Raw genomic sequence first — 22,700 nt, 5'->3', positions numbered from 1 at the left:
GGGAATGGGCAGGGATAGACACCGGGGACACCAGGAATGTCCAGGGATGGACACCGGGGATGGGCAGGGATGGACACCGGGGACACTGGGAATGGGCAGAGGTAGACACCGGGAACACCGGGAAAGGGCAGGGATGGACATTGCCCATGGGCAGGGATGGACCCCAGGAGCGGGCAGGGATGGACCCCGAGAGTGGGCAGGGATGGACACCGGGAATGAGCAGGGATAGACACTGGGGACACCAGGAATGGGCAGAGATAGACACTGGGAATGGCCAGGGATGGACACTGGGAGCGGGCAGGGACAGACCCCGGGCACGGCAGGGACAGACCTCGGGGCAGGAACAGACCCCAGGGCAGGGACAACCCCGGCTGGTGGCCCGCGTGAGGCGTGGCTGTGGACAGGGTCACCAAGGCGAGGACATCACCCTGTGCCTCTGCCCGAGCCGGCGGTGGGAGAAGGAGCAGCACTCAGTAGGAGGGAGGTCTGGAAGTGTTGGTGGCAGCCATGGGGACACCTGCACTGCCCCATGCCTGCTGCAGGACTGGCAGTGACAGCACTGGCTCCTCGGGGTCCCAGACCTCCCACTGCTCAGGCCAGAAGATTTTATTCCTACCCTGATTTTCTGCACAACACGAGCCAAGGGCAGAGGGGCTGCAGGCAGGAGCTCAGCACTGTAGCTGTGCCAGGCTGGGCACTGGGGGGGCACTGGGGGAGCAGGAGCAGCCCAGGGCTCACACACAGGCACAGGGGCACAAACACCAGGCCAGTGTCCTCTGGGAATGATGTTTTGAATTTGCAGTTGGAATAATGACCTTCTTTCAGCGACCCACTGCAGACACCTCTGCTGGCTGGCACAGGGGAGTTTTCCAACCACATCCAGCACTGATCTCGCTCCCTGACAGCACTCACAGCCACTGAAAATCAGATCCATCAGCTCCTCCTCTGACATCCAGGTCTCCCCGGGCCCGCCCGGTGCTGCATCGTCCTGGTCTGGGTGCTGAGGAGATGAGAATTCAAACCAAAACATGAGACAACTTCAAGTGAAACGTAACCATGTTTCCCACGAACGAGTCTTTCTAAATTCTCATTTCTGGGATTTAATTCTGGATCTGCATCCACGTGATCCATCCCCTTTTGAGACCCGAGACCATCCCTGCTCAACTGTGATCCAGCCCTCCATCCTACATGCTCTTTCTCTGAAGAAAGCCCCGCTCACTCCATGGAATTAAACACCCAGGAGACTTTCCCGAAATAGGCCCAGGGCTGTTATTATGCAGCTGCTTTAAAAGGTTCATTGCAGCAATAAAACGGGGCTGACCTGTCCTGCTGATGTCACCCTCCCAGCAGCAGCAGGCTCCTTCCATCTCTCAGCACCGCCTGATTTTCCTGCTAAGAAGAATTAAGTTGCAGCCACCCCTGCTCGTGCTGTGCCGTGCCAGGAGGGGATGAGGGAACGTCCCTGGGGTGTGTGTGGGCCACACCACGGGGTCCCCCCTGCCCCAGGAGCCCCACTCACTGCGGGCTCACACAGGGATGTGTGGAGCAGAAATAACTCCTCCTGCCCGGAAAGGAACCCAGCAATAATGGGAATAATAACAGGTTCTGATTCCTTCCCCCTGCACTGCCCAAGGGGAGTGGGGTGTTCCCCTCAGCGCTGCTGCACCGCACGTGGAGCCTCACCAGGCTGAATTCTGCTCCTTTTAACTGTGAACTCTGGGTTTTGCCTCTTTCTGCCTTGTTGTTTTTTTACTGTGTGTTCCCATTTTCTGAGGACAGCCCTCATAACTGCTGCATGTGGAATGCAGAGAATATGGCTTTAATTTCCCCCCGCAAGTGTTGATAATCATGATAATCACGCTCAAACTTTTGTCACTGCTGGGCCATGGTACAAAAGTACAAAAGCCAGGTACAGTCCTTGCTCTCAGGGGATTGCTTTCTTCTTTCCTTAGTTTACATAACTCTACCTTATTTTACTTTTCTTCATTATTTAACGCACTCTGAGCCACGTCATATTAAAGGCAGGATCTTCATGGCCGTGTCAGTTGTCACAAAAGCCCAGGATGCAGATCCCCCCCCCCCAGAACGTTGAAACGTCGGGATGAACATCCCAGCAGCTCCTTCCTCTGAGGAAACTGTTTCATTTATTAATGCGAGTGCAGCCCCCCAGGTGTGCGGGGGGACTGACACACACAAACAACCCCCGTGCTCAGGGGAGCACGGTGATGGAGCAGAGGGGAAATCAGCCCTGCTCATTCCTGTTCCCATCAAAGTGTGGGCTCCCAGGCTGTTTTTTCCCCTCCATCGGTTCCTTCTGTAGAGGAGGCTGTGGGAAGTGGTGTCTGCAGTCCCTGGCACTCCCTGGATCTCCGTGGAGCTGTCAAAGCCCGGCTCCCTCCACCGGCGGCTCGGTGGGGCTGGGGGCAGCCCCTGCGCACAGCAGCCGGCGGGAGCAGGGCAGCCGGCCCTGGGGACGTGATTCACATCCTCAGGAAGGGACCTCATCCTCCCTGCAGGCGGGCCAGGAGCTGCTGGGGAAGGGGGAGCTCGGAGCAGCCGCTCGTGTTGGGAACTGCGGGAGCGGAGAGCCCGGCGTGACCTGCAGAACACGGGCCCTTCCCAGTAAAACCCCCCACCCCAAATCAGGGGGCACAGGGAGCGGGACACGCTGTGCTGGCCCCGCAGCCTCACCCCGCAGCACAGCCGACCCCAAAGCCCAGCAGAGACACACACAATCCCCAAAGCCGAGCGGAATTCTCCGCGTTTCCCGGGAAGGCTGTGCCTGCACACGTGCAGGAGCCCCTGTGCGTGTGGGAGCAGCCGGGAGGAGCTGCAGCCTCCAGCCCCGCGCTGCTGCTGTGGGGATGCTGCTGTCCCGGCACCTCTGGAGAACCCAAAAAAGCTGGAGAACAGATTTGCCTCTTCTTTTTTGATCTCTTTCTTTCTTCGGGACCCAAATCCGCCACAGGAAACAGGTGGAGGGAAAGCCCGGCTCTAATTAGATATAAAGGTGCCTCAGCAGCCCACGGCAGCCTCCACATCCGTTTGTCCTTGCCCTCAGCCAGCGTGCCAGGAGGGCCAAGGCAGGGACAGGGACCCTGGAACGGGGACAGGGGCCCTGGAACGGGGACAGGGACCCTGGAATGGAGACAGGGATCCTGGGGCAAGGACAGGCATCCTGGAATGGGGACAGGGATCCTGGAATGGGGACAGGGATCCTGGAGTGGGGACAGGGATCCTGGAGTAGGGACAGGGATCCTGAGGCAGGGACAGAGATACTGGGGCAGGGGCAGGATCCTGGAGTGGGGACAGGATCCTGGAACAGGGACAGGGATGTTCTTAGGCAGAAGTCTCTCCAAACTCCGGAGGATCTCCTCGCTGCTCACAGCAGTGGGTTCTCCAGCCCCCGCTCAGAGGCTGCTCGGGGGGTCCCCGGGGCAGGCCAGCCCCGGCCAAACCCCACGGGACAAAGGGCCGCGGGCTGGGGCAGCGCTGGGGCCGGGTCTGCCCCGGGTGCCGTGGGGACACTGGGGACGGGCAGGGTGACAGGCACCCCCCGCAGCGGGGTGGCATCAGCTGCTCTGCTTTTTCCCTCTCTGCTTTCACAGTTTTCGCATGTTCCACGTCCTCCGTGCGGCGAGGATGGAGCGGGGAGAGAGATGCTGCGTTCATGTGAGGAGAGACCCGGCTCCCCACCCACGGCGGCAGGAGATCCTCCACAGCCGCCGCTGGGAGAGAAAATGCCCAAATGCTGGCGCCTGAGCTTACATAAAACCCCGGAGTGGCCAGGGCGAGGGGACAGCCCCAGGGACACGGGGACACCCGTAGGGACACGGGGGCGGCCACGGGGACACGGGGACAGCACCGCCCGCCTGGAGCAGCTCCTGCTCCCGTCCTGGATGTGAAAATCCATCATTTCCTTCGGCCTCCGCCCGCCCTCTCCCGCCGTCCTGCCGCGGTGCGGATGCGGAATGAATGTCTGGCGGCTCTGGGATGCGGGGATGTGACGGACACGACTCAGGGACAAAGGACAGGACTCAGGCAGGGCTGTCGCCGGGGACATCAGCGCACTGCCGGTGGTGACAGGGGGCACAGTGGGCTCCGGCTGGCCGTGGCCCCCAGAGCAGCTCTGCTCCCCCGGAGGAGGGTCGCACACAGCGGGCAGGGACAGCGGGGAGTGCCGGGCAGAGAGCAGGAGACCCGGGCAGAGCAAACACGGAGCTGCCGTCCCTCACGGTGCCCTGAGCACGGGGGATGCAGCAGCCGGCAGGAGCTGCCACTGATCCTGCCCGGGCAGGAGCAGCTGAGGGGCTGCAGGAAGGGGTAAAACCAGGCTCCTTTCCCCAGGCCGGGACTCGCAGGCTGCAGGAAGGGGTTTAACCGGGCTCCATCCCCCGGGCCGGGACTCGAAGGCCGCAGGGGTGGCCCGGGGGTGCGGTGCCCAGGCTGAGCGGGGCAGCAGGGCCGTGCCAGAGGGGTGGAACCATGCCCAGCTCAGAGCTGCAGCGGCCGGTGCTCGGCTGTGGAAGCACACCCTCATTTCTCAGACCCAGGAGCGCTGCAGGTGGATCAGTGAGAGGAGGAGCCCGCGTTGTTCCCTGCCCGGAGGCTGTGCACCCTCTGCCCCTGCCACAGGGACACGGCCCCGGGGCTGCCCAACGCTGCTCTGAGCCCCGAGCACGGGGGGCTCTGGCTGCTCGCACGGCTCGGCACATGCCAAACATGCTTAGGCTATTTAAATATTTCATATTCCTGGCTGCTGGTTTTCAGGGAGAACAAATTAATTCTGTTTTATGTACCCAGTAAACGGCCCACATCAAACCGCCTTCCTGCACAGTTGGTTGAGCAAAGTTTGTGGTGAAATCCTTGGGGTTCTGTTGCTTGGTTCCCAAACCATCTGATCGATTATTGGCTTCCATGTCCTATAACTCCACAGGAAGTTTTCTTTGTTCCTTGCTGTTGATCCAACTTTTTGACGTCCCTCTGTGCCCCACGTGGGTGAGTGCATGGCGAGGGCAGGCTGGTGGCAGGGGCAGAGTGACACTGCCACCTCCACACGTCTCACCAGGGGACAAAGGGGAGCTTCAGCCTTGGGACAGACGGGCAACAGCACTAAGAGTCAAGGACAGCATTAAATTTTTATGCTGAATGAAAGAACAAGACTCAAAGTCAACAGCGAGTGAATGATGGGAGTGAGTGATGGGCTCGAGCTGGTGCAGGGTGAAGAGAAAGCTCCAGGGAGATTCCAGAGCCCCTTAAAGTGCCCACGGGATTTCCAGGAGAGCTGGAGAGGGACTGGGGACAAGGCCTGGAGGGACAGGACACAGGGAATGGCTTCCCACTGCCAGAGGGCAGGGCTGGATGGGAGATTGGGCAGGAATTGTTTCCTGCCGGGGTGGGCAGGCCCTGGCACAGGGTGCCCAGAGCAGCTGTGGCTGCCCCTGGATCCCTGGCAGTGCCCATGGCCAGGCTGGACAGGGCTTGGAGCCGCCTGGTGACACAGCTCGGCTCTGGGGGCAGAGCCAGGGGGACACAGCAGAGCCACCAAGTCTCTGCCATCCCTGGGCCAGGCTGCAGCACCTGCCCCCTCCGGGCTGCACAATAATTCTGTTTGTGCCGTGGCCAACTCCAGCTGCTCTCCCCCCGGAGCTGGATTCCTCTGCAGCTTCCTTCTTCCCGAGGGATGGCTGGTTTTATATCCATCGCTCATCGCATCGCTCGGAAAAATCATCTCATAATGAATTCTTCACCCGGCCCTTGCAGGAGCCTCATTTAAATAACAACGAGGCTCATTAACGGCGCGGGGCTGATCCCTGCGCAATGATTTCTTCATTAAGCTTTGCCTGGGAGGGTTTTCCTGCCGGCTGAGGCAGTAATCCCTTCCCTCACCGCCTCTCTGCCGCTCCGCACTCACGGATCCCACCGGCTCCAGCTGTGGGGCAGGGATGTTTTCCCAAGAACCCTATTGTATTGCCCGGGTGTCCCAAATCCCGGGATATGGAAATCCCCACGGATGTTCCTGCCATGCCTTTGGCCTTTGGCCACCCTCAGCTTATCCGGGCCTGCCCTGGGCGCATAAATCCCTGCAGGCAGATGCTGCATGGAAAATCGGGCTGTAAGTGAGCTCGGGGCCGGTTGGGTTTGTGGCCCTCCCCAGCAGCTCCAGCCCGGCTGCTCCGGCCCTTTCCCAGCACAAAGAAGCCCGGGATGAAGCTCAGACCCCGTGAGGGTCGGGCGGGGCTCGCTGTTTCCCACCGCCTTTATCTTGTGCGGTTTTCCACTGGAGATTATTCCAGCAGACAGGCGGGGGCTGCGGGCCGGGAGTGCCGGAGTCCTGCCTCGCTGTCCCCTGGTGTCCCCCTGGCCACCCTCCCCAGTCCCACGGCCCATCGTGTCCCTGCAGCTCTTCACTGGGAGGAAAAAACTACGAAAAAAGTACTGCAGAGGACAACCTGCCTGTCATGAATTTCCGGAAATATTTTCAAAAAATTCCATTAAAAAAAAAAAAAAAAAGTCCCCCAGAAAGACTTGGGGCTTCGCCAGCTTAGAAACCAAAAGATTTTTGGGATGGAAAACATTTGCACGAGGTTTTCCCTACGAAAAAGGGCAGCCCTGGGGCAGCAGGTGGGAAGACGAAGCGTCCCCCAGCCCCCTGGGTGTGTCCCCGGGTTGTCCCCCTGTCCCCTGGGTGTGTCCCTGGGGTGTCACCGTGTCCTCTGGGTGTGTCCCCGGGGTGTCCCCCTGTCCCCTGGGTGTGTCCCTGGGGTGTCACCGTGTCCCCTGGGTGTGTCCCCGGGCTGTCACCGCCCTGCGGCAGCGCCTGGCCCGGCGCAGGGCTGGGAGCCCGAGCAGGAATTTTCTCCAGTAAATCCGGGCAGGCTGTTTTACTCCGCGAGCCGCGAGGTTTATTTATCCCTCCCTCACGCTTGCTCATCTGTGTTTGTCAGCCAGGCCGTACCGGTTGCCATCTGCAGGAAGCTGTAAATTGTTCTCTGGCTTTTCCCTCTCGGCTGCAGCTCCTTCCTGCTCCTTTGGAGGGGGGATCGGCGGCGGGGGGAGCCGGGCTGACCCGGGCCTGGGGGATCCCACCCTGCTGCTGTCCCACAGCTCCGGGGGGGCACAAAGGCCCCAAGCAGCTCCCTTTACCTGGACCTCAGGCCAGGCTGTGCCCGGCCCGGGCCGCGCTCAGATCACCCCTGGTGGTGTCACTCGGGGTGGTGCTGGCTGTGACACAAGGCAGGGGCTGTGTCCCCCCTCTCCCTCTCTATTCCTTATCCCAGTACCCCCACAAAACCCCTGGGCATTGCTTCTGCATCCCCAGGACAGCCCGTGAGCTGTCCCCTGGGCTCCCCGGTGTCCCCCCAGCTCCAGGAACAAAGAGGGTGAACTATGTAATCTCAAATTATCCTGGTTCGCATCCAGCAGGTCCCGCGAGCTCCCTCATCAACAAACGTTCGGGTACCGAGGGCCATCCTGCCTTTCCCCCCCCACCGGCCCTGGTCGCTCCCGATGGAATTTCCTCCCCTGGAAGGACTCTTTGGACTGGCAGCAGGTTCTCCAGGGTAATTAAACCCCGCTGCTCTTTCCGCTGGAAAAGGAGGGCTCCAGGGGAATTCCCTCCCCGAGGGCAACCCGACCCGTGGGATCCCGCACCCCTGGGACCCCCGCCCGTGCCCGGAGTGGTCCCGGGAGCCGCGATCCCTCCCCTCCGCCCGGCTCGGGATGTCACCGTCCCCATGGCAACGGGAGGGCTGCAAAAAAATTAAACCAACAAGGAGGGAAGGAGCTGAGGGAAGAGCGGGAATGGGAATGGAGATGGGGATGGGAGTGGGAGTGGGAATGGGATTGGGATTGGGAGTGGAATGGGAGGGGGAATGGGAGTGGGAATGGGAACGGGAATGGGAACGGGGTTGGGAGTAGGAATGGGAACGGGAATGGGAATGGGAAGGGGAATGGGAACGGGGACGGGAATGGGAACGGGAATGGGAATGGGAATGGGAACGGGAAGGGGCTGGGACAAGAGCAGCCCTGGGGGTTCAGTCCCCAGAGCTCTGCAGGGACACCCCGGGCCGGTGACATCCCGCTCAGGGTGGGGGCCCAAGGCAGACCCGGCGGTCACCCACCAGCCCGGGCGGGAGGGAGCCGGGCCCGGGACCTGTCAGAGCCCGGCGGCACCGCAGGGCACGGCCACCTCCGGGTGCTCCCTGCGGAGCCCATCCCGCGGCCCCGGCAGCATCCCCTGCACAGCCTTCCCTGTGCTCCTTTCGGCCGAGCTGCCGGAGCCAGCAGGACACCGCGGGCACAGGGCAGCCCCGGCAGCCCCGGCAGCCCCGGCAGCACAGAGGCGCCAATTCCTCCTCCTTTCACAGCCCGAGGGTTCCCCGCGCTTCTCTGTGCCACGTTGATCATTTTGATGGAGCATTTGTTTTAATTTCCCAAATGAGGAAGCAATCTTGTAAATATTGTGCGGTAATTAAAATGGCTATTTATTGTGCGGCGTTCTGGCTGCTGCCGGCGCAGAACACGATCAGCATTCCCCTCCCGAGCCCTGCTCCTGCCGGCCCGCGGCTCCAGGCGGCCCCGGCGGTGGCACAGAGGGGACACGGCTGTCCCCAGGACTGCTGGGCTGCTGCTCGGCTGGAAAACGCCCTCCCAGGGCTGAGGGGACCGAGCAACACGGGCTGTCGCTGAGGGTTACCTGTGTGACCCCGGACTGCCACTCTCGCCGGATTTGCATGAGCACAAACGAGTTCTCTGAGGCTTTCCCTGCTGTGGTTTCTGTCTGTTGTTTCTTCTCCACCGACATTCAAAGTGGCAAAAGCTGAAAAAGTGACACTTGCAAATGAATGTCTGTGCAAATCCATTCTAAAACCTCTTTTAAAATGTAAATCCTTCAGCTCGAGCGGTGCTGGGCACAGAAAGCCCTCGGTGCTGGGGGAAGCGAGGCTGGATGGCAGCAGGGAGGGGGGAATGGGGCTCCGGGGGTCCCCAGGGGACACCTCTGTGCCAGCTCCTCTCCAGGGGGCCCCCGTGGGTGGCCAGTACCCGTGAGAAGTAATGATAGATCAATGGAGTGAGTAGAAGTGGGGTGGAACAGGAGGAAAACGCCTCTTAACACTTCTCCTCCAACCTAGCTCCAGAGCCTTTCCCGCTCTGCCACAATGGGCCTGGCCCCTGCCACTGAGCTGGGAATGTCCCCTCCTGTCCCCAAAAAACATGGGACAGTGCTGGGGGACAGTGATGAGGGATTTGGCATGGGAGCAAGGGCCATGGCACAGCAGTGAGGGGTGTGGCACGGTGATGGGGACATGGCACAGCTGTGAGGGAAATGCCACAGTGATGAGGGCCATGGCACATCCCATCCCCACCCCATCCCATCCCTGTCCCCATCCCATCCCCATCCCTGCCCCCATCCCATTCAATCCCGTCCCCATCCCATCCCCATCCCATCCCCATCCCCATCCCATCCCCGTCGCCGCCCCATGCGCGGCTGCCGAAGCCTCCCCACAATCCCAGCCCACTCCCACTCCCCCATCCCCTCGCTGCCGGCTCCTACATGCAGCTGCCAGCTCACGAGCAGAGCTGGCTCCGCGCGTCATCGCCACCTCCGCTGTCCCCCGGGCCCTGCCCACGCCGCCACCGGCCCCGCCCGGCCCCGGGGCCACCCCGGGAGCCCCCCCGGCACCGGGCGCGGCCCGCAACTCTCAGGGATGGAGCACACACCCGGGATGAGCTCGGGGCTTGCCCCCTGCAGCCGCTACAGGTCTGCCTGATGGGCAAAATGAGCTAAAAGGATTCATTCACCTCTTTCTTTTTTTTTTTTTTTTTTTTTTTTTTTTCCCCCCCATACTGTGGTTTCTCCAGCTGCAGAAAACCTTCGGAGCAGAGCAACAGGAGAATTCCCAAATACTCTCATGGGGAGCATTCTAAAGGCGTTGATCCATTCTATCCCCCCCCGCCAGCTCCTGGCACCCCTCAGAGTACTGCCTTTGCTCGGGGGGCCGCTGCTTTAGGACCAGGCTTTGGGGGACACACTGCCAGAGCCCTCCAATCCCGCTGCAGGGAGGATTAGGAAGGGAAAACACCGGGAGCTGATCCTTCCCCAGACCGCAGGTGAGGGCTGGTGAGCAGCAGGCACAGGGAGGAGCTGGGAGTCCTTCTGCAGCACCCTGATTGTTTTCCCTGTGTCCTCAAAGCGCTGGCACCGGGCACAGCTGGTGGGACCTGGGCCAGAGTGTCTCTGGTGTCTGTGCAGCCTTTGGCGGCTCTCCCGAGTGCCCTGAGCCCGAACCAGCTCTCCATCCCGCCGGGGCTGTGTGTCGGTGCCTCCCCAGCCCCTCATCTCAGCAATGAGCACCCCGTGACTGCCCGTGGCACCGGGATCCTGCACTCACCCCATTCCCGAGCACCGTCTCCATCCCCACAAGAGCCCTTTCCATCCCAGCAGGCACCAAGAATCCGGAAAACCCCGGGCAACATCCCAGCAGATCCATGTGCTGATAAAAACACGGTGCAGCCCCATGTCCAGGCCTGGTGCAGAATTAATTGAATGGGAATGAGATGTATTTTATGTCCTTAAAGCACATTAAGTGCTTGGAAGTTAATTGGTATTTAATTAGCATAAATCAAGCACTTTAATAATGCTCAAGGAAAAACAACACGGTGTTACAGATGCTTTATCAAAAGTCACCCTGACAAATTAAAGATGAATGTGCCCAACATCAGCACACGAGGCCGTGCACGGGCTGTTCCTCTGCTGTCCCCTCTGCTGTCCCCTCTGCTGTCCTCCTGCTGTCCCCTCTGCTGTCCCCTCTGCTCTCCCCTCTGCTGTCCTTCCTGCTGTCCCCCCCGCTGTCCCTCTGCTGTCCCCTCTGCTGTTCTTCCTGCTGTCCTCTCTGCTGACCCCTTGTTGTCCTCTCTGCTCTCTCCTCTGCTCTCCCCTCTACTGTCCCTCTGCTCTCCCCTCTGCTGTCCCTCTACTGTCCCTCTGCTGTCCCCCTGCTGTCCCCTCTGCTGTGCCCTTGCTGTCCCCTGCACCTGGGGACCACAGGCGGTGGCACCACTGCCCTGGAGGGACCTGCTGAGCCCCCCTCCCCTGCACCTGTGGGGAGAGGTGCCCTGAAACCAGGGAGCAGCAGGGAGATGGGCTGTGGGGTGGATCTGGGGGGCAGGAGGAAATTGGGATGCAGGATGGAGCTGGGATGCAGGAAGCACTCGTGGTGCACGATGGATTTGGGGTGCAGGATGGATTCGGGGTGCAGGAGGGCTCTAGGATTCAGGATGGATTTGGGGTGCAGGAAGGCTCCGGGATGCCGGTGGTGCATCCCGCGGGGCAGGATGGATTTGGGACGCAGGATGGATTTGAGGTGCAGGATGGATTTGGGGTGCATCCCGCGGGGCAGGAGGTGCCCAGTGCAGAGGCAGCCGCAGCCAAGTGGGGCCGAGCATCCTTCCGAAAGGGGAAGGCGGGAGGCCGCCCCAGCCCGGGGGCCCCGGCCCCGCTCCCACCGAGAGCCGTGCCCCGAGCAGAGGGGGGACACGCGGGGGTCCCCACGGGCTCCCTTTGGGGAGGAAACAGCCGCTCTGCTCCATGTTTGATTCGGCATTTTTTTGTGGCGTTGCCATGACAACCGTCCCGGTGACATCTTCCCGCTGTTTGTCTCCTTCTGGGGGTTGCATCATTTTCCTCCCGGAGTGAGCAGCTGCCGGGTTCCCTCCCGGCTCACCTAGAGCCCGCGGTGCTCCCGGGGCTCTGCCCGGCCCAGGGAGGGGGGCAGAAATCCCCCCCGACCCCGAGCCAGGGATGCTCCAGCCCCGGCGTTCCCTCAGCCCGGCGTCTCTGCAGCATCGTCCTTCTCTAAAATCCCATCGCTGTGCCCCTGTGCGGGTCACCTCCCGGCACGGGGAAGTAGAAAACAAGCTGAAAATAGCGAGGTGACATTGGCAGTGCCCTGCCAGCCCCACGGGAACAGCGGAGAGCCGGGAACTGCCCTGTCACAGCAACTGCCAGAGCCACCAGCAGGGAGAGGGAGGAGGCGTCCGCCTTACCCGGGGGTTTCTGCAGACCCGCAGCTGCCGGGGGTGGGGGGGGGGAACAGCCCGAGCCCACCCCAGCCCTGCCCGGGGAAGGCGCTGTGACCCCGCTCCGGGCAGCCGGGCCCTTTCCCTCTCCTGCCCCCCAGCCCCATCCCTGCGCTGTGCCCCGGGGCTGGGCAGGGTGGGCAGAGCAGTGTGGGGACACAGCTGTCCCGGCACAGCCCCGGGGCCACCTCCGAGCCCCTCTGGGCAAAGCAACGGGCATTTCCCCAGTTAAAATGGCCCAAAATTCGGAGTGACGTGACCCGGGTAACGCGAGGGGTTCCCGTGTGGGGCTGGGGGTCCTCACAGTGACTCCCGTGTGCCAGGACAGCCCCCCGGGCCCCATGAATCCCCCGGGGGGGCTGGAGGCCGCAGGATGAGTCAGGGCAGCGCTGCCGGAGGGGACGGATGCCCGGCTGACGCAAAGCTGCCGCTGGCTCCTCTCCCCCTGCCCACACAGCTCCATCCTCCCCTTCCGCTGCCTCTGGCGGCCCCCCCTCCGCCCCCGGCCCGCAGCGCTGCTCCTCCAGCAGGGCAGGGATGGCTGAGTGCCTCACCCCTGTCTTGCTGGTGCCCCGAGGGGCCAGCGACAGGACTGTCCCCACAGTTCCCTCCCTGTCACCCTCTGGCGCAGCATCCCTGCGGCAGGAGCTGCTTGGCCAGGTTGGGAGGCGGCAGCGGTGCCCACCTGGAGGGCACAGGGCTCCCCGGCTCTGTGGGTGCCCTGGGGGCTCAAGGGCTGTGCAGGGGCAGTGCCAGGGCAGCCTGGGGCTCCAGGGACACCGGAGTTGCCAGGGGGTGCTCCTGGTGAGTCGTGGCAGGGCGGGCAGAGCCTGGGGACAGGGGCTTGGCCCTTTCCATCCTCCCTCCAGCAGCCGAGGGGCCACGGCTGCCCCGCGGGGGCCAGGGGGATGCCGAGGGGGGCAGGATGGAGGGGAAGGGGCAGGGGCAGGAGGTTCCACATCGGCCGTGATGGGCTGGGCCCTGTGCCCGCTGTCACTTCAGGAGCAGGCGGGTGGCCTGGTCACCCAGCAGGAGCCTTTGGGGAGGGAAAAGAGACAGAAATTTGGGGTCAGCGTTTCTGCCATGGCAAGGGTACAACAAGGACATGGGGACAGCAGCAGCACGAGGCTGATTCACCACACGTGGGGATACAGGCTGAACCTTTGCTGTCACCCTCTCCTCATGGGAGGGAAAAGGGAAAGGATTCTCCAGCCCTTGGACACCCCTCTGGAAAAGCAGCTGCTTGGAGACATGCCTGAGGGAGGAGGCAGCAGCGCAAGGAGGGTCAGCCTGTCACTGTCAGTGTCACCGTAGGTGTCACCTACCTGACCAGCGCCCCGACGAGGAGGGCGGCCACCATGGGCCCCACCCAGTACACCCAGTGGTAGTCCCAGTAGTTTGCCACCACAGCTGGCCCGAAGGCTCGGGCTGGGTTCATGCAGGCTCCGGACACGCCGCCCCTGGCAGAGGAACAGAGGGGCCGCGTCATCCCAGCGGTACACGGGGGCAGCTCCTGTCCCCCCCCGTGCTGGGACGAGGCAATGAGCTGGCTGGGGCAGCAGCATCCCCCTCCCGGGGCTCCTTCCTGGGACAGTGGGCTTGGAGCACACTGGCCCCGTCCTGGCACGGCTGCTCGGTGATCAGGATGGGTTTTCATGGGGGATGGTTTTCCAGGACACCCCAGTGGCTCTGCAGCCACACAGGGACCGGCCTGGCCCCATCTCCTGCTTCACTCCCAGGCCGGGGAGCTCCTGGGCAAGGCCAGCCCGGGCTGGGAGCACCAGAGCCGGTTTCTGTGGGCACTGGGAGCCGGGGGAGCGTGGGGAGGGCCTCGCACACGGCAGCGGAGCCGGAGGGATTACAGCAATTACGGGTTAAAGGGGTAAATATTTGCCCAGGGTTTGTGCCGTGTGTAAACACGGCCCGGGGTCCTGCCAGAGCGGGTGGGTGCTGCCGTAACCCAGCACTCCATTAACATTAATTCTCTGTTAATTGCGTGGTCCCGTTATCCTGCCACGGTGGCACCAGGCTGAGCCTGGCAGCGCTTGCAGCAGCTGCGGGGACACGAGGGACACAAAGGGACACAAACCCCTCCTGTTTGCTCAGGGTTTCCCACAGCAAACACAGCCCGGGCAGCCCCAGGGTTTATCACCCATGGCGGGTGCTCGGGAGGCGAGCTGGCCCCGGTGCCACGTGCAGGGATGAGCTGAGGCTGCTCCTGCCCGGGGCTGAGCCCAGGCTGCTCCTGCACACAGCCCATCAGCTCTCCAAAACTGCCAGAGTGCCCACTGAGTTCATTAGCCGGCCTTCCTGCTGTGCCCGACCTGCCTCAGTCTCCCTGGGCAGCAGGGCCCGTGCTGTGCTGCAGGAGGGCAGGTCCTGTCCCATCCCATCCCTTGAATCCCATCCCATGGATCCCACCGCATCCCATGGATCCCATGGATCCCATCCCATCCCATCCCATCCCATCCCATCCCATCCCATCCCATCCCACCCAGGAGCAGGGCTCTGTCTCCTCCCTGGTGCAGCTATTTGAGGTGGGGTTTGGGGTTGGATTTGGGGTGTCCCGATGGAGACACCGGCCCCACCCCACAGCCCAGGGTCCCCTCTCGAGCCTGGTGACAGCAGCCCCGCACTGATGTCCCTGTGTGGCTCTGCCTGCCCTGCGGGGACACCACAGGGACACCGCGGGGACACGGAGCTCACCCCGCCAGGATGGCGGCGGTGACGGTGAGGCCGATGCACAGCGGGGCCAGCGGGCTCCGGGTCCGGCCGTTCACGGCTCCCATGCAGACCACCAGCAGCAGGAAGGAGCTCAGCACCATCTCGGCCACCAGCACCGCGGGGACCTGCCCGTCGGTCGCGATGCCGCCGAAGGCTCCTCCGCTGGCGTTCCCGAAGCGCTCGCTCGGTGTCACAGCCTGCGGGGACAGCCGTCGGTGCCTGTCGGGGACAGCGCTGCACGCTCCCGGCAGATGGGCTCGCTGTCGGGGCAGCGTGGGCGGCGGGCGGGTTAAAGAGGAGCTAAACTCAGCGCTTGCCGGAGAAAAGCCGGCCCCGAGCTCCTGGCAAGGACGGGCTCGTTGGGGAAGGCTCCGGGCACCTCCCGGGGTCACCGGGCAGGCACCGCTCCCGGCGGGGTGGGACCCCCCGGCTGCCCCGCTGGTGACAGAGCACACGGTGCTGGGGCGATGGGGATGGGCAGCGCCGAGCCTGAATGGCCCTGAGGGCACAGTGCTGGGGGAACGAGAGCAGGGAAACCCCCCGAGTGACCCTGGCAGCGCTGCAGAGCCACCCCGAGCCCGGCTGTGCCTCTTCGGTGGGCACAGCAAACCCCTGGAGAGCTTCAGTGAGCCCAGAGCAGGCTGGGGAGACCAGGGCAGGGACAGTCCCCGAGCCCCAGCCCTGCCCGGGGACACCCCCCGGGGCCGTACCTTTGCTAGCCCAGCTCCGATCATCCCTCCGCAGAGCTGGGACAGCCAGTACGGGATGAGCATGGTCATGTGCAGCCCCCCGGCCAGCCACACGCCCAGGGACACGGCGGGGTTGAAGTGGCCTCCGCTGCCAAGGAGAGAGGAGCGTCAGCACGGGGATCACCCCAGCACGGGGGTCTTTCCCTGGGCTCTCCACAGCCTGGAACCACGAAGGCTTTTCCAGCCCTCCCGTGCTGCAGAGAGGCAGGATCCTGCTCTTTCCTCTCACTGCAAAGCAGCAGCAGCAGGGTGGGCACCCAGCCCCTCCTGCAGTGCAGGGGCAGCCTGAGGGACAGCGTTTGGGGTCACTGAGGTGCTCCCAGGAACTACTGCAGCACTGGCAGAAGGGGTCCCACAGAGCTGCAGCCATGCACTGGTGGGGCTGCAGCCATGCACTGGTGGGGCTGCAGCCAGCCTGGCAGGACACACGTCCCCCAGGGGGACCAGGGCAGGGCTGCTGGGCTGGGCCCTCAGTACCAGACCTGAATCCTTCACCTCGAAAAGCACAAGCAAGTCAGACACAGAGACCCCCTAATTAGAACTGATTACCATGAGACACGGGTTAATGAACAGGTTTCATAACCGATCAGGCTGATAATTGCTGCTGATGAGTCAGAGAGTCTGGGAGCCATAACCACATCTGACTCCTCGGCTGGGATTAAACCCCTCCAGGAGAGCAGGAGCTCCTCAGGGATGGAGCCCTGGCTGGACACGGCCCCACTGCGCACAGCCCGGGCTGGGAGGGAGCCTGGGGGCTGGGGAGGACCTGGACACCCCCTGGGGGAGCAGCCAGGCTGAGGAGTCCCCTCCGCTCCTGGGCAGGGCTCCTCCCCAGCCTCCCTGGGCACAACCCTTCCCTGTGAGGGTGGGCAGGCCCTGGCACAGGTGCCCAGAGCGGCTGTGGCTGCCCCTGGATCCCTGGCAGTGCCCAAGGCCAGGCTGGACAGGCCTTGAGGCAGCCTGGGACAGTGGGAGGTGTCCCTGGCCATGGCAGGGGTGGAACTTGGTGGGAATTGGGGTCCTGTCTAACCCAAACCATTTCAGGGTTCTGTGTGAACCTGACTTTAGGCTACAATGTCCCCCAGTGCAGAATCCTGATCTGTCTCCTCTTGGCCTCAGAGCAAATGGGGGACCCCCAGACCCCTCTGCAGCCCCTCACCACAAAGCTCCCCTGTCCTGCTGCCCTGGTGTCACCCTGCCAGGGTTTGGGGTGCAGGGGGCCCCTCTCAGCTCTGCCAGCACTGGCACTGTGGGTCAGGAGTCCCCACTGCCCAAACCTCACCCTGGGCTGTTTCCCCTCCTGTCAGGCACTGATAAATTATCAGTCCTGCTGCTCTGGACTCCAGGGTTTGTCCATGATCCTGGCCAAGCCACCCGGGAGAATCCCACCCCTGGGCTGTGTGCAGCTGACACGAGGGAAGGGAAGGAAATCCCCCAGGGACTCTTTCAGCTTCTTCCTTGGGGATAAATCTGTATCTCAGCCCCACACAACATATTTCTTAATGAGCAGATTTGTCTTAAAGCTGTTTTTGAGTAATTGAAACCAATTTTTTTTTTTAACCTGAAAATACCCAGAGGAGGAGCACAGTTGGGTCAAAATGTTTTGCTCTGACATCCTTGTGAAAGGAATCGTCTCAGCTTCACAGAGAATCACAAAATCATAGAATGGTTTGGGCTAGAAGGGCCCTTAGGTATCTCCTAGTTCCAGCTCCCAGAAGAGAATGTTCCTGTTTTAGCCAATTTTTATTAAAAGGGGCTAAAAATTGAAACCCTGCAATCCAGAGCCAGGTGAACCCCAAACCCACGGCATTACAGGTGCCACCAAAGATGCCACCACCGATTCCACCACCCCCAGCGGGCCAGGCTGCCAGCCAGGGGCTCCATGGCGAGGCAGGGGTGCTGCAGGATTTGGGCAAGGAAGAGCCTGCAGGCAGCAGGTGGGATCCACGGGCATCTCCCCTGCCCACCTGCAGCCCCAGGCATTGTTTGTTTCCCTTACCTGATGCCCCCCAGGGCGGTGACGGTGACCCCCAGGGCCAACCCATGTGCCAGGGCTGGCTGCAGCCTCCCCGTGGCCCCAGAGTCCTCGAGCACGGCCAGGCAGCCGATGAAGATGAAGAGGGCAGTGCCCAGCAGCTCGGCCAGGCAGGGCTGCACGTGGAGCTCGTACCAGTGAGGCCGTGAGGGCTGGGGCTTCACCTCCGTGTCCATCACCTCCTGCAGCGGGCAGGGACCGGCCATGGGATGCGCAGAAGGGCAGGGACCAGGACCCCAGAGCCTGCCAGGCTCCCCCTGAGTGTCTGAAGAGGCAGCTCTGCACGGGAGGCTCTAAATACAGATTGGATTTGCATTGCTAAGAAAAAAAAAGAGGGGTCATAAAAGCTGCTGGGCCAGCCCCCAGGGATATCAAGGCTCGTTATCACTGTCAAGCCTTGCTTCAAGGCTTGGGGTTTTTTTCCTTTCTTGCTGTTGATGGTGCAGTTTTAGGGGGTCCTGCTGAGATTCGAGATGTGGTTCCTGCACTGCACACCTGGAGTGTGACCTGTGCACAGCCCCGGGGCCTCTGGGCCTGCTGGAGCTGCCAAGGGGCAGCACCCTGGGAAAGAGCTGATGCTGCCATCCAGAGCTGATCCAGCATCCCAAACTGGTCCAGGTGGGAAGGGATCTCTGAGAAACTGGAACATCCAGTGCCACCCCCCACCCTGGGCAGGGACACCTTCCCCTATCCCCGTTCAACCTGGCCTGGGACACTGCCAGGGATCCAGGGGCAACCACAACTTCTCTGGGCAGCCTGTGCCGGGGCCTGCCCACCCTGTGAGTGAATCAGTCAGAATTCCTCTAAAGCTCAGCCCACATCCTGCCCAGAGATCCCAAGGCTGGGGGTTCGTGTCCCTCTTGCTCTGCTCTCCAATGAGGATGTGGGTGATGGTGCCAAGGGATCCACCAGCCACTCCAAGAGCTGGCACTGATCAGACACTGATCAAACCCTCCCCAAATCCTCCTCATCCCAGCAGGGATCACTGCCTGGAACACCAGGGGCAGAGGGAATAAGGGGGGATCCCTAGGCACCAGCATCTCACAGCCCACAGCTCCAGCACGACCAGCAAGGGCTCCCCTGGCAGGGGTTTGAACTCACTGAAGGAACCCAGATGTCGCTGATCTTTGGAGTATTGATTGTGAGGATGAATGTCACACATGCCCAGTGACTGGCATGGCCTTGGGTGATCCCAGGGCAGCTCCCTGGAGCAGCAGGAATGTGCCCACAGCCCTGGGATCAGCCCAGCCCTCCAGGGACAGGCCCTGCAGCCTTGAGCAACCTCTTGCAGCGCCGTGTTTGTGGTGGCTGATTGAGGACTGGGGTTTATAGGAACTCCTCTCTCTCGTCAGCAGGGTAAAGAACTGCTTTATGATGTTGTCACAAGGCACTGGGGATGGGAAGGAAATTTCCATTTGCCTGTCCCTGTGGCCACACCACAGACAAGGGTCAGGCAGGAGGATCCCAGTAAAGGCACCTCTAAAAGAGCCTCCATCAACCCATTTCCCCTCCCAAGAGCTGCCTTCCTGCAGCCAAGAGGTCTTGGCATCAGCTCGTGGGTATCCCTGGGATGTCTGTAGGAGTGAGAGCTGGTTTGCCCGGTCTTTGGGGTCCCCATGAACCCTGGGACCTGTGGGACAGGGAATACCTGATTCAATCCTGGCAGCTCTCGAGCCCATCTCCCACCAGCTCCATGGGATCCATCTGCCACCACAGCTCCCACCACGCCCAGCCGAGTGCTCCTTTGGGAAGAATTTCAACTTGGGCAGAAGGAACCCAGATCTCATTTATTTTTGGGGTACTTATTACGAGAGATTAATGTAACACATATCCAGATTTCAGCTGGTCCCTCCTTGCAGCAGCTCCCACGGCATCACACAGGCACTGACAGGAGCTGAGCTGTCCCAAATCCCAGATCCCCAGTCCCACCAGCAGCATGGGCAGCTCCCAGGAGCACCAGGACACGTCCCTGGGCAGGGAAAAGGCAGCAAAGAGGCCGAGGCAGGTGCTGCTGCCACATTCCTGGCGCAGGAATGCTGCCCAGGGTGGTGCCACTGCACCCAGGCTCTGTCTCCCAACAGTGGTGGCTTCAGAGCACGGCAAGGTCACAGCCCAAAGGCCAGGATTAACCCCCTGTCCTTGGCTTTTAAACATTTACCATTCCTGAGGGAGCGGAGATGTTTGCCTGAGCCTTGCAGAGGAAATGCTCCACATTCAGGTGACAACGGCACTAATTAAATTATTACTGAGCACGGGCCTGGAGCGGGACACAACAAAAGCACAGCCTGGAGGGAAGGGTTTGCCTTCGGTGGCAGCTTCAGCCTCAGCACCTGCCTGAGTTCAGAGGTGCCACGGACAGGCAAAGGCAGGAGCCCAGCCCTGAGCAGCCCCTCAGGGAGGAGATGAAATCCTCCAGGTTTGCTCAACAGGATCCAGGGAAGCTGTGCCCGTGCGAAAAGGCGTGGGGATGAGAACAGATAAATCTGTTCATATCAGCAGACACTTATTTTTGTCCTTGTTTGGGCTTGCACCGATTTGTTAGATAAGTGACAATAGCAACTGTGTCAATTAGTACAGGAAGTGGTGGCACCAAACAAGCCAAGGCTTCCCAAAATAGTTTTTAGGAACCACAGAGAACGTTTCCCTCGTCCATCTACCTGGGCAGGAGAGCCAGAATGACCCATTTTATCCACCCCCTGTATTTCATTCCTCTCCTCATTTCACGGTGCAGATCTGCCACTTTTCCTTCTCTTTTCCATACAAACCAAAGCACCCAAAGGAGGGTCTGTACAGAAAACCAGATTTGAGGGTTGGATGATCTTTAATGTCCCTTCCAACCCAAACCTTTCTGAGATTCTAAACCCAAACCACCCAAGCAGATGCTAAAGAACATCACCAAGTGCTGTTAACACTCAGTCACAGAATCCCAGACTGGTTTGGGATGGAGGGGACACTGAAACCCACCTGTGCCAGGGCCTCCCCATCCTCCCAGGGAAGAATCTCATCCTAAAATCCAATCTAAACCTCCTCTCTGTCCGTTTGAAACCATTCCCCTTCGTTCTGTCACTCCATGCTCTTCAAATCCTTCAAGTGCTCTCTGTGAATCGGTGCTGGCACATTTTGAAGACCAGAATTCCAGCTGATATCTATTTAAAAAAAAGTTATTACAAAGCATTCTGGTGCTGCACAACGTGGTGCTGCAAGGAAAGACCCCGGCAGATCCAGCACGGGGGTCAGCTCTTTGAAAGAGCCATAAAGAATCAAAGCAGCTCCTCTGCCACTACCTTATCTCCCCGTAATTATCTCGGAGCCTGCGAGTCCCCGGGATTACACAACTGAAAGAGAACTTGCAGAACGAATTGCAGCTCGTAGCTGTGGCACAGGTGAGGTGACCTCTGCCCCCTCACGGAGCCCACTGTTGTGTAAGAGTTTTCCTCGGTGCAGATGGAAATTTCCAGGGATCCTCAGTGCAGACTGAGCTGGAAAACAGGGATGGGTTTGTGTCAGCTCTGCCTGCACAGAGTGGTGTTTGAGAGGGGGAAATGACCATCCAGGCAGGATGAAGCCATTCAGACCTGAATTCTGGGATTTCACACTCTCAATTCTGGTGTTTAGCATTGACATCCACCAAGCTCCCACAGAAGGGATGGATGCCCCTGGTCCCACACACCCCTGCACATCTTCCCTGCAAGGACCCGGCCCCGGGTCAGCTCCCTGGCTGTCCTGTCAGCCCACCCACATCTCCATCTTCAATAGCCACCTTCTCCTGTGCCCCAGCAGCCCAGAAAAAAATGTGTGAACTCAAAATGGGGAGCTGGTAACTCTGCAGAGGGGCTGGAACACCGTGCACTGAGCCAAGCACTGCTTTTCATTCAGCTCCTGAAGCTGGGCAAGCCCTGTCAGAAACTAAATAATTTACCTTCCTGGAGGGCAACTTCTTTTATCCATCTGTGAGGAGTGAGCAGGCAGTGCTCAGGGATGGGTAACTCAAGGATAACAGCCAGGCCTGAGCGTGGACAGCAGCTCCTGGCTCCTGGAGGGACAATCAGTGACTGGCAGCTCACAGGCAGGGACCACTGGAGTCTGTCTCACCGTGCCACAGACACAGGACCCAGGCTCCTCCTGGGCAAAGCTTCCCATTCCACTCAACACTCTGGGGAGCCCATCCTGAGCAGGGATCCTGTGGACACGACCCTTCCCTGGGAGGGTGGGCAGGCCCTGGCACAGGGTGCCCAGAGCAGCTGTGGCTGCCCCTGGATCCCTGGCAGTGCCCCAGGCCAGGCTGGGATGGGGTTTGGAGCAGCCTGGGACAGTGAAAGGTGTCCCTGTCATGGCTGGGCTGGCACTGGATTTAAAGGCTCCTTCCAATCCAAACCCTTCTCTGACTCGTAGAGATGAATTCTGCTGCCCCATCAGCACCAATTCCCCCAGGAGAAACGCCAGGTTGGAGCAGGAGGGAGAGGAGAGATCCAGGGGCAGCTCCAGGATCACAATCCCCCAGGCAGCAGCAGCAGCAGCAGGCACAGGCCACCTCTCCTGCCTGGAAAAGCCTCCTGAGCCAGCAGCTTCCCAGCAGAGCAGCGCTGCTCCAGCAGCACCCTCCACTTCCAAACATTCCCTGGAGAGACCTGAGGGATTGATTTCTCCATTTCAGTCCGCACAACCCTGAGCATGGGCTGCCCACCCTGTCCTCCCCCAGCAGCTGCCAGGGCTCCTTTGATCCTGCTGCAACCCCGGAGCACAAGGTGACCCAATTTCCTCACCACCGCTGCCAGCACCGAGAGAGGCTCTGCAGGAGTTTGTGCAGGAGTGATTTCCCTTCTCTTCTCCCAACCGAAGAGCAGGCAGGGGAAAGCCCAGCTGCTGCAGGGCAGGGTGGCAGCGGTGCCCCATCCCACAGCTCCTCTTCGGGGCCGCGTTCTCCACTTGGGGGAACAAATCACAGACACCCAAAATAGAACTGATGAGCACCAGGATCTGCCTCATGCTGGCAGAGACATTATTCCCAAACACAAAGGGATGGAATGATGACAAAAAAGACACAAAGGAGTGATGGAGCCCAGGACATCTCCACAATGAGCTCTGCTCAAACCCGCTGAGATGAGAATTGC

At 61.0% G+C, this 22,700-nt stretch overlaps 1 protein-coding gene across 1 annotated transcript; it reads right to left on the bottom strand.

Annotated features, from left to right (window-relative positions):
• Nucleotides 1-13,074: 13,074 nt before the first annotated feature.
• Nucleotides 13,075-17,795, bottom strand: AQP8 (aquaporin 8). The gene is made up of 5 exons (XM_066198487.1): nt 17,554-17,795; nt 15,516-15,642; nt 14,788-15,002; nt 13,407-13,541; nt 13,075-13,117 (listed from the first exon to the last, which is right to left on the bottom strand). The coding sequence occupies exons 1-5, from the start codon at nt 17,793-17,795 to the stop codon at nt 13,075-13,077; spliced, it is 762 nt and encodes a 253-aa protein (XP_066054584.1).
• Between the last annotated feature and the right edge of the window lie 4,905 nt (nt 17,796-22,700).

This window comes from Chamaea fasciata, unplaced genomic scaffold, assembly GCF_029207755.1.
Source record: "Chamaea fasciata isolate MVZ Bird 193981 ecotype frontalis unplaced genomic scaffold, bChaFas1.0.hap1 SCAF_16, whole genome shotgun sequence".
NCBI lineage: Eukaryota > Metazoa > Chordata > Aves > Passeriformes > Sylviidae > Chamaea > Chamaea fasciata.
Note: the sequence above shows the minus strand (reverse complement) of the source record. Positions and strands in the feature narration are given on the sequence as shown.

Excerpts from the sequence above, each read along its gene's own strand:
- AQP8 (XM_066198487.1), bottom strand. The coding sequence starts at position 17,795 with ATGGCCGGTCCCTGCCCGCTGCAGGAGGTGATGGACACGGAGGTGAAG. Across the intron at positions 15,003-15,515 it reads TCGGAGCTGGGCTAGCAAAG|GCTGTGACACCGAGCGAGCG; the intron begins GTACGGCCCCGG and ends CTGTCCCCGCAG. Across the intron at positions 13,542-14,787 it reads ACCGCCGCCATCCTGGCGGG|GGGCGGCGTGTCCGGAGCCT; the intron begins GTGAGCTCCGTG and ends TTCCTCTGCCAG.